General features: G+C 64.3%; 1 protein-coding gene across 2 annotated transcripts; it reads right to left on the bottom strand.

Moving 5' to 3' along the window:
• Positions 1 to 133: 133 nt before the first annotated feature.
• On the bottom strand, positions 134 to 2,731 carry DERL3 (derlin 3). Of its 2 annotated transcripts, none has more exons than XM_070385801.1 (7): positions 2,575 to 2,731; positions 2,361 to 2,426; positions 2,196 to 2,269; positions 1,985 to 2,078; positions 1,385 to 1,580; positions 903 to 993; positions 134 to 800 (listed from the first exon to the last, which is right to left on the bottom strand). In XM_070385801.1, exons 1-7 carry the CDS (start codon positions 2,665 to 2,667, stop codon positions 719 to 721), a joined length of 696 nt encoding a protein of 231 aa, XP_070241902.1. In that variant the 5' UTR covers positions 2,668 to 2,731; the 3' UTR covers positions 134 to 718. The 2 variants fall into 2 exon arrangements, with proteins under 2 accessions (XP_070241902.1, XP_070241904.1); XM_070385803.1 differs by having other exon boundaries at positions 2,361 to 2,423; positions 2,575 to 2,726.
• Positions 2,732 to 10,652: the final 7,921 nt, after the last annotated feature.

Genomic DNA, 10,652 nt, shown 5'->3' with positions numbered 1-10,652 from the left:
GCGGCGGCTGGTGCCGACCCAGGAGTAAACCACTGTGCGGACTGGTCCTCCAATGCCCGTGAGCTGGGGACCAGGTGAGGCTCCTGCCGGCCTCAGCTGCAAACGGCAGGGGCAGAGCTTCCCAGAGGCCTCTGCCTCAGCCACTGGACTCTGCAAACACTGACACTTGAGGCTTCGGAGTCACAGAAAGGGCCTGGCCCTCTTCTGCACCTGGCCCGTCCTTCAGTGGCCTGGCTGGGAAATGAAGCAGAGGTCCCCTTGGGGGTTGCTAGTTCGGGACAGGAGGGCCCCCACGGCCAAAGCTCAGCACAACCCAGCGTCCCAGTCCCAGCCCCGCCCCTGAGATGTGAGCCCCATCCGTGGAAGCCGAATTACGGCACAGGCAGGGCAGGGATGAGAACCGCAGCAGCGCTGCCCTCTGTGCTCAGAGTTCTGCTGGCGAGTGGGCAGGTTCTGGACCCTCCCTGGGCCTCCAGCTGTGCCAATGTTCTGGGTCGGAGAGCACGTCAGGCTTGGTGGCCCTGGCTCTCGGCCAGCAGCACCTGCCCCGCGTGGAGAGGCTGGCCGCGGCAGGAGAGCCAGTGCTGTGGCGAACAGGCTGCAGGTCACTTGTTTATTCAGGGCGGGGGCCCTGGGCCCAGGCCCGGCCTCCAGGACAGGGAGCTGCGTTGCAGGCCAGGGGTGGGGGTGGGGGACCCGGCTCTGGGTGAGGTCGTCCTCACTGCTGCAGGGGTCCTGGCTGCTCCTCGGGGAGGGGCAGGTAATTGGGGTCCTCCTCTGGGGCATCCAGTAGCAGTTTCCTGTGGGGTGGAGCCCACACTGAGCTGCAGCTGGCAGGGTCCCCCCCTCATGGGGTAGAGAGCCATCTGGGGAAGGGGGTGGGGAAGGCTGTCAGCACTCACAGGAAGCTGGGGGTCAGCAGCAGCCTCTTGCCTCCAGGCTGGTTGGGGAAGACGTCCTCCAGGAAGTAGTAGACGTGGCCCACCGCAATCCCTGTGGGAGAGGCGCCAATGCCGAGGCCACCCTCCACAGCCCTGAAGCCCCCAAAGCATGGGGGTCTGATGCCCTGCACGGCCAGCCAGCCCAGCGTGGGGCCAGGCTTGGCCCAGAGTAGGCAGAACCTGGGAGGAGGTCAGGCCTGAGGACGTCAGAAGTGGAGCTGTGAGCAGGCACCCTGAGCCACCCATCCCTACCGGGTCGGGCCCCACACAAGCGTCAGCAAATGGGTCAGGCTCGAATAAGTAAAACCTATAGGTTGGCTTGTTGGAGGGGCTGGAAGGATGGGGGCGCCAGGAGTGGGGAAGAGGGGTGGGGGCGGGGAGAGGACCAGGGCTCTGGCCCAGCACACCCAGCTTGGGGCGGGCTCCCTGGACAGCAGGCTCACCCAGCAGGTCCACCAGGATGGAGTTGCCCAGCAGCATTGAAAAGCCCATGAGCGCCCAGGGCAGGAACGGCGCCTGGAAGGTGAGGAGGCCAAAGAAGTTGACCCTCACCCCAGGGCTGCGGCGGCTCCACACGTACACCAGCATGGCCGTGAGGGCCTGGCCCAGGAAGAAGAGGCTACCCAGGAGCCCCAGTAGCTGGGCCAGAGTCAAGGTCTTGTGCCCTGCCCAGGGCCCCTCTGACTTCCTAAACCCCTGAAACCCTCAAGCAGGTTGGTTTCGCTTCCCACTCTAAGACCAAACCGTGGCCTCCAGGGGCCCCCTGATCGGCCCTGCCTCTCCACTTCACCCCAGCCCCCGGGCCCAGCCCTAGATCCTCCTGGCTACCTGCATTCAGGACTCAGCCCCTGGGCACCCTGCCCTGTGGTATTTTGGGTGTAGCCCTGGAGTTCGACAGGGGCACCTGCAGCTGAGCACGTGATGTACGCTCAAAAACACCCTCAGCTCGGGGTCGCAACTCTCCCTCTGTGGCATGCGCTCAAGCAGGGCCTCAGGGCTAGCAGAGGCCCGGACCCATAGGTCCCCGAGCCCGGGAAGGATACAGTCATCAGGACGCCCCCGAAGAGAAACATGAAGACGAAGTCGGCCGTGCGGCCGCGGAAGGAGCCCTCCTCCAGCATGCGGCAGTAGCGGAACCTGCGGCTTTGGTATAGGAAGCGTGCCCCTTGGAGGGTCTCAGCTTCCCGGGGCCCGCTGCCTCCCGCCCGGTCCCCCGCCCCGCCCTCCTCCCGCTTCCACCACGGCGCAGGATACACGAAGAGCATGTTGAAGAAGAAGCTGAATCCCAGGGGCCCGAAGAAGAGGAAGTTGGTGATGAGCCTCCAAACCTGCGTAGGGTGCGGCGGGGTGGGGGGCGGTCAGGCCAGCGCTGGGCGGGAGGGGTTGGGCCAGCAAGTGCAAGGGGCGGGGCGGCCTCACCTGGAACTTCCGGAACACGAGGTGCGGGTTGAAGTAGAGCTGGAAGGGACTGAGGAATTCCAGCTGCTGCGGAACCAGGAGATCTTAGAAACTGCCCCCCGACCCACCCACCCTAGGGGAGCAGGGTCGGGGCGGGGAGGGTCCAATCGTAACCTTGGCAACCCCCGGGGGCGGTTACCACGGCGGCGCTCCCCCACCGCCGCCCCCGGCTCACCACGGCGGCGGTGGTGAGGACGCAGGCCACGGTGTACGTCCGCGTCACCGCCGGCACCTGCAGGAATTCGGTCGCCAGCCCCTGCCACGCCATGGACGCTTCCTAGGCATCGTGGTCGCACTGCCGCGCTCTCTTAACACGCCTCCAAGCCCCGCCCATCCGCCTTCAGCCAATCCGCATCTGCGGTGGAGCGCGCCCGCAGCTGGAGGGAGGGGCCCTGGGGAAGATAGCCAATAGGAAGAGATAGCGGAGGGCCGGAGGGCGGGACGGGGCGTGGGCGGGCCGTGACTCGGGGCCAATGAGCAGGCCCCACGATGGAGCACGTGGCGCGTGTTGTGGTGCCCTAGGCGGCGGCGCGGGAGAAGGTGTGGCCAATGAGGAACTGAACCCTTAGGGGACTTAGGGGCGGCCGGTAGCGGGGACACCTTGGCCCACCCTGCGGGCGAGGCTGAGGCTACGAGCACTTGTTAAAGGGGGCCTCCCCGCCCCCGAGAGACTGAGGGGTGCGGCCTCGCAGCCTCCCGCCCGGCCCCCCACCCCAGGTCCCGCCGCTTCCTGGCCTCCACCCACGCAGCGTGGGTGGGGCATGGGCGGGGCGGAGCCTGGAGTTGGACCGCCCTGCTCAGCCAACCCACCTGGGCTGGCTGGGGTCCCAGGCTGTCCTTCTCTCTGAGAACCAGAGCTGCAAAGGAAACGCTCGGCGGCTGCGTGTCCAAATCTCCCTGCAAGCCCAGGCTCCGCTGAAACTGCCGGTTCCTTTGGGAAGCCCCAACGAGGGCCGCCAGAGGAGGGGCAGACTGGGGACCTGCAGCACTTGTGTGAAGAGAGGGTGCCGAGACCGGCTGGTGCAAGTGGACGGGCTGGAGAGAGCCTCCTTACTTGGGTGGAAAAGAGAAACTCCATGTATTCCTTCTAATGAACACGGTCCATAGTTTATTGAGCATGGACTGTGTGCCAGGCACTGTTGTGGATGCTTGGAGACACGGTGGCCAACAAAAGATGCTGTCTGTCCTGGTGCAGCCAAGGAGACCGGGGGGTCAGGGGCTTCTGCTAAGATGAGAACTAGTGTTTGCAGGACAGTGCGCTGATGGAGATAAGAGCCAAGTGGAGGCTGGAGGGTTGGGTAGCGGGCCCCTTGCCAGATGCGATGATCTGGGAAGGCTCCATGAAGAAGTGATGCTTGATTGTCACTTTAAAAAGATGCCTGTGGCTGCTGTGAGGACAGCAGAAGGCCAGAGAAATCCGGGGGCAGGTGGAGGATGCCAGGGATGCTGGTGGCTTGGGCAGGGCAGAACCTGGAGGACCAGAAAGGACGGGATGGGGGTTTTGCCAGCAGACTAGATGGAGCTGTGAGACAGGAGTCAAGGGTGACTTCAGGGACTGAGCCATAGGGGAGATGGAAGGCAGTGGCCTTTCCTGAGCTGGAGAACGCCTGGGGGGAGGGCAAGCGGATGGAGCGTCCTGTTCTGGCCTCACTGAGTCTGGGTGATCTATGTGACATCCGCGTGGAAAAATCCATGCGCCAGAGAGGCCAGGCAGGTGGCTCAAGTGTGGGTACCAGTCTTAAGAAGACCAATGGCCTTCGTAGCCTTGGGCCCGCGCGAGAGGCCCGAGGCGTGAGGCCAGGCCCAGCCAGCTCGACCTTCATGAGTTAGAGAGAGAAGGTGGACAAGCAGGGAGGCTGCAACAGAGCCAGGACAGGGCTGCAGGGGCCAGGCGGTGGGAGGCCCTGGGACACGAGGCCTGGGAAGTCCCTGAGATGCGCAGCCGCGAGGCTGCAACAGAGCCAGGACAGGGCTGCAGGGGCCAGGCGGTGGGAGGCCCTGGGACACGAGGCCTGGGAAGTCGCTGAGATGCGCAGCCGCCAAGGGCCCTGGGTAACAGTGGCCACAAGGGAGAGGAAGTGTTCAGACCTTTACCAAACGGGAGCTCAACCTCGGACTCAAGTGTGACGGGTGAGGGAAGCCCTGGGTGGGGCCCTGAGTCCCCCCAAGGAGACCAGAGTGGAGACAACCAGCCAAGACGGTTATCTCCGATGGATCACGGGAGGGCTAAGAGGAGCCCCTGGGGCGTGCTCTTGGAGGTCCACTTGGGAAGGGAGGTGGGGAGAGAGAGGCGTGGATGAAGGGGGATTGTGCATTTGGTTCAGGCATGAGGAGAGGTCAGTCTGATACAGCAGGAGTCGGATCAAGGAGATGGGAGGCTAGGCGGTGGGAGCAGGCTGAAAAACCCCTCCCTCAGGCAGCCTCTGTTTCCCAGGTGACCAGAGCTAGGTCAGGCTGGAGGTGAACCTGGAGGAGCAGAGCCCACCCAGCTGAAGGTGCGGCTGCAGGCCAGGGATCCAGGGCCTCAGACACCCTGGCAGGCGTCCGCCAGGCTTGAAGGAGCCAGCGAGAGGGGTCGAGGTTCCTGTGTGCGTGGGGAAGGGGAGGCATTCCAGCCTGCCAGCCGTCAGCAGCAGGTGCTGGCTGGCCCTCTGCAGGGGTCAGGCTGGGGCTAATGGAAGGGTCATGATGGGATAGAGCCTGTCTCTCCCCTTCGACAGGGCCGGTCAGGCAGGAGCCTGGTTTGGGGCTGAGGAAGCACACTCCTGGGAAGCTGGGAGCCCCGGGTGGGGGCAGGACGTGCCAGGGACAGCGCAGGTTCTACTGCAGACCTTCCGTCCTGCCTGGAGGGTCCTCTCCGGAGAGTCCGGGGGGTCCCCAGGTGGGGACTCACGCCCCTGTAGGAGGCAGAGCAGGGCCTGGGGCAGGCCATCGCCGCGTGTCCGGGCTTTCCCGCCCAGAATCAGGCCCAGGACAGGCCGCTCTGGAGGCACCGGATCCGCGGCTCCCACCCCCAGCACCTCCAGACGGTTCATTACATAAAGAGGCCCCGGGCTCCACTCGTTCCCGGGAGCCAGGCTGACCCAGGAAGGTGGTGTGCTGGATGCTGACGCTTCTACTCTGTCTGTCTGTCCTGAGCAGCAGGGCCGCCTCCTCTCTCCTGGGCTGAGGACTGTGGGGAAGGGGCCTGTGGTCCCTTGCTGGCCTGGGGTTCCTGCCTGCTGCAGAGCAAGGAGCTCGGGGTGCCCAGGTATGGAGACCCCCAGCTTCCTCCCCTGTCCTACAGGCGGGACAGCACCCTCTGCCTGCCCACAGTGCCCGCCTTCCTCTCAGGGCTCACACCAGGAGAGACCCTTGCGAGCCCCCAGCAACAACCCCAAAACCGGGGGCCATCCCTGCCCACATCCCCTCCCACAGGGAACCCTCCAGCCCTCCCCCCACCCCTTAGTCAGCATTCCTCTCCTGTGACGGCCCAGATCTGACTCCTCCGTTCACTCACTTCTTTCCCTACCATCCTCGGTGTTCTGTTAAAAGAGATAGAGGGAGGGTGCTGGAAATGCCCCCCACTCCAGGAAGCCTCCCTGAAGGGACCAGAGCTCACCTACCTTCTCTTAGGGCCCTGTGCACTCAATTTTTAAATGTTAGTTTATTCTGAACGCAGCACAGGCCCGAAGCAGAGACACGGTGAGTGCTGGGGCTGCGGAGTCTTCCTGTGGATGACAGGGTGCCCTCACGGGGCCTTCCCTCCACCCCCACTGCTGTGGATGGGCCTCACTGCAGGTCCAGCCCACGCCCCCAGGAGCAGCTGGGTCCCCGGTGGCCCTTCCTCTCTGGGTCACGGGATATTTTTAGCACTGATTCCGGAACTCACTGTGCAGCAGCTGCTCGTGGCAGGAAGGTAAGACGGACACACAGTCCAGGTGGGCTGCCTCAGGGCTACCCAGCAGAGGGGTGCGACCGGGGCCTTCCGAGCCTGGTAGCAGACTCGACCTTCCAGGAGTCTGAGGGTCTCCGAGTGGGCTGGGGAAGGCAGGGGGGCTGTCAGGGTGGAGGAGGAGGACAGAGAGCTCATGCAAAGGTCCTGAGGCGGCCGGAGGAACAGAGGCGGGGGGCAGGGAGGGGGGCTGCACGTGCTGAGAGGCTGGCCCACCAGGCCCTGCAGGCTGTGTTCTCTGTTCTGCGGGCAGCGAGGCGCCTCAGTGGGATGAGGTCAGATGGCGGCTGGCTCTTTGGAGGAAGCAGAGGATCAGAGAAGAAGATGGCCACAGCCTGCAGTGATGGGCACTAGGCAGAGAGGGTGGAAGGTCCAGGAGGCAGGAGGCACAGACCTCAGTAAGCACCTGGCCCGGTGAGGGAGCTGAGCCGGGGAGGGCCAGGCCCAGTTCAGAGACTGGCTCCCATCACGGAGTCCTGACAAGCGGCTCTGCGCCCAGCCTGCTCCCTGGATGAGCAGTGTGGCCTGGGGCTCCCCACCTGGCCCTCGGTTGGCTGGATGAAGTGGTCCCTCCCCAGCTGCCGGGCCAGCCTGACCCTCAGTGCCTGGCTGTCACGACCCTCGGCAAGTGCCCCGCGCTCCTGCTCACCACTGTGACCGCCGCCTCCAGCTGGCACCCGGAGCAGCTGGTGGGGCCTCCCCCTCTCCGCCCAGGGCTATGTTCGGGTTCAGTGTGGCTGCGGGGCCATGTTTTGGAAGAAGATTATCTGCTTGGCCAAGTCAGCCAAGTGGCAGGGCTGGGGATGCGAGTTCCTGGAGACACGTGTGTCCCCGCGTGGGTCTGCCCCGCCCCCCCGCCCACTGGGCTGCATGTGGGATCTGGTCCAAATGAAACCTAAGACCATGCTGTCCCATGGCCTTCCTTAGCCGTTGCTGGCCAGCCAGGTCATCAGACAGTTCCGGCCTGTGGTCTGGCAGCGACCTGGAAGGCCAGGGCCACCACTCTGGGAGAACCAGTGACTCAGCGCTCAGAGAGGCTGGGAGAGGCCCGGGGCACCACACCTCCCTCCTGGCTTGTCCCCAGACAGCCCTGCTCCCACACCCGGGAAAGGGAGCCCCAGGCCGGGTGCGGGAACAGGAACCCCGTGCCCTCGGGCCCCCTGGAGACACCACCGCAAGACCTGCCGCCAGTTTACTCAAGACCTTCTCCCAGCCTCGCCTGCCCTTCACTTGTGTGAGGTATCACGGCCTCTTTAAAAAAAAAAAAAGCAAAATTACAGATCTAAGATTAGGTATGAAAGTACCTTGTTGGCTTAGTATGGATAAACAAAACCAGCGACAAGCTCGTTAAAGGTAATAAATAGCACTTCATGTCACAGCCGGACAGAATCCCCTCCCTGGTCAGAAGCCGCGCCCAGGTCGAGCCGGGGCTGGTGAGAGAGAGGCCCCAGTAACCCGGCCCCCAGGGAAACAGGCTGGGGTGTGGGGAAGGCACTGGGGGCGGATGGGCCCAGGAAGGGGTGGGCTCCCTGTTCAGCTCCGTCCCAGACCTGCCCAGGTGGCCCGGCCACAGGGGACTGGCTGCTTTGGTGTTCTCCCCCTCCCCCGCTCCACGGGCCCTGCTGGGAGGGGGCCTCCCTCAGCAAGGAATGCGGGTGTCAGCGCTACAGACGCTCTAACTGCCATCCCCACCGCCCCACAACCCCACCCCGACCCTTGCCTCCAGATGTGGGCACAGCTGTAGTTTTAGAACAGCCAACCACAAGGACATTCTTTCCTTCTAATTAAAATGGCTTTAAATCTCTGGTCCCACAATTGCAGTTGGCTCCACTGCTCAGTCCTCGAATATCAGAGGGTGGTCAGGAGGGTTGCTCACCCGGGGGTTGCTTGTGGTTTTCTTTCTTTCTTTCTTCTGAATTAAGTTGGAAATGTGTCCCAGAACTGGAGTGGATGCCAGCTCAGAGGGGAGGGGGCGGGGAGGCGGGCGGAGCTGGGTCTTGGGGTAGAGTCTGCCTCTGGCTGGCCAGGTCCACAGGTGGGCCAGGTGTGTCTGGAGATAAAGAGAGGACGGGGTAGCTGCCCTCAGGACGCTGGGTGCAGGCAGTCAGTAGATACACGTGGGGCTGAGGATGCAGCGCCTGTGTCGGGGGCAGGCCGGTTGTTATGATGTCCCCATTTCACAGGTGAGTAGACAGAGGCTGGGAGACGGGAAGTAAGTGCTGGGATCGCAGGGGCTCCGTCGGGATCCACCATAACCAGGCCCGTCGCCGGCCTGCTGAGCTTGGTGGTGGCTCACTGCCCACCTTGGCAGCCTGGTGGCCAAGGTCAGCTGGCCTCTGAGCTCCGCCCAGTGCCCACTCTGGAGGCTCCTGGTGTGGAGTAGAGATGCCAGCCCAAGTGGGAAGGCTACAAGGAGGAGGAGCCTTCGAGCAGCCTGGAACAACTTCTGAGCCCTTTAGGGAAGGCACCACTGACCGAGAAGGACACTGAGGTCAGAGAGGGGGCAGTCAGGTCAAAGGCGTTCGGCCCACGGGTGGTCAGGGGCAGTAGGGGCCCAGCCACCACTCCACCGGAAGATGGGCACCCAGCTGACGGGCTGAAGGACAGACTGGGGCCTCTGGGGTCCAGCCTGGGCCCTGGTTCCAGGCCTTAGGCATCTGCCCAGACTCCTGTCCCACGACTTCATGGATCAGAGAGGGAAGGCACGCAGCGAGACAGAGGCAGGGTGGGCTGGGTAGCAGACCTCCCAAGCCCCCTCCAAGGCCCTGGCTCAAGGGCCGGGCGCGGGCTGGGCGCGCAGGACAGAGGAAGCGAAATCACCCGGGGATCGCGGAACCGAGGATGCCCAAACTCGGCCAGGAGCCGCGGAGGCAGCTCCTGCTGGAGGGGCCCGCGCCTGGCGGGGCGCCGGCTCAAGCCTCTTTGTCTCCGCCCGCGGAGCCCCAGAAGGTCCCGCCGCGCCGACGCCGGCAGCGCGGGCTTTGTCGGCCCCTCGCAGCCGGAGCGGGTCTCCGCGGCGCGGGCGGGTCCCTAGGAGCTAGCGCCCGGGGCGGGCTGGACGGGTCACCCGCGGGTCTGGAGGCCGCATCTCTGGGGAAGGCCTCGAGCCCGGGTAGTGATGGAGGCCTCATCGGGGGGGGCGGCGGCGGCTCCGGTCGACCAGGCGGCCCCGCCGCTTCTGCGGGGCTAGGAGTAGCCAGCGGCTTTTAGGGGCGCGGACCCGGTGGAGCCCTCCCGGCGGCTTTGCGGTATCGATCGCCTGCGGTGCGAGCCGTTGCTGCTCCCGCCTCCGGTTGAAGGCTGGGCGCGGGCCTCCCCGGCCTCCGCCCTCCCCGCCGCTCTGGGTCTCAGTTTCCCGATCTGCAGAATAAGAGGCTCGGGCGTGTAGGAGCGAGAGCGGGCCTGGCTCCCAGGCCTGGGGAGGGCCGCCACCACCCACGCTGGCCGCGGGCGCGGAGGTCCTGAGCACGGTAGCTATGGGCAGGCCGCCCCTCCTCCCCTGCTGCCTTCTCCGCCTTCCCACCCGGGAAACCGAGACTGGGTGGGACTCCACGCGGGAAGGCCCGCGGGGGAGGCGGCTGTCCACGCTCCCCCGACTCGGGCGTGGTTTGGCGGCCCCGTCGCGCAGGGTCCGCGGCGCCGCGCTTGAGATCTGACAGCCCAGCCCGGACTCCCAGCACGACCGCGGGGCACAGGGTGCGAGCTCCACCTTGTGGCGCCTCAGGGACTCCTCCGCAAGGGAGGCTGAAGCCACCGCGTGTGGGGTGTTGAGAGGATTCGTCATCAAACACCCACAACCTTGACTTGCACATGCTGAAGGTTAAACTCCCGGTTAATGTTTGCCGAAGAGAAATCTCAAGCTTCCTTGCTCAAGGATAATAATTAGTGTCTGGGGAGCCCACGCACTGAGGGGAGGGGGGGGAGCTGACTCCAGCAAGGTGTCCAGGCGGCATAGGGGGCGGGGGGAGGAAGGCGGAGTGGGTGCTACTACAGCAGTGGATCATCTCAAGAGATGCAGAAAGGCGAGCACTTGGCAACTGCTAATATTTTATCTTGCGTATTTTTCCTTAAAAACACATGACGCTTCAAAAGTTCAGAGCAACGAAAATAAAACCCAAGCAGGAGCAAGAGGAATGCTTCGTCCCTTGTGGTCTGTGTCCTGTCGCCGTCGTCGCTCAGATGACTTCCTAGGGTGACTTTCGGGTCTATGTTTCCATGACCACAAATAGCATCTTTGGCAGGTCTGGTTTCGATTTGACCTTAATCGACCTCCTGGATTCACGCAGGACCTGAGAAGCCCTAAGAAATGAAAGATTAAT

This window comes from Bos mutus, chromosome 17 (genome assembly GCF_027580195.1).
Source record: "Bos mutus isolate GX-2022 chromosome 17, NWIPB_WYAK_1.1, whole genome shotgun sequence".
NCBI classification, from domain to species: Eukaryota; Metazoa; Chordata; class Mammalia; order Artiodactyla; family Bovidae; genus Bos; species Bos mutus.
Note: the sequence above shows the minus strand (reverse complement) of the source record. Positions and strands in the feature narration are given on the sequence as shown.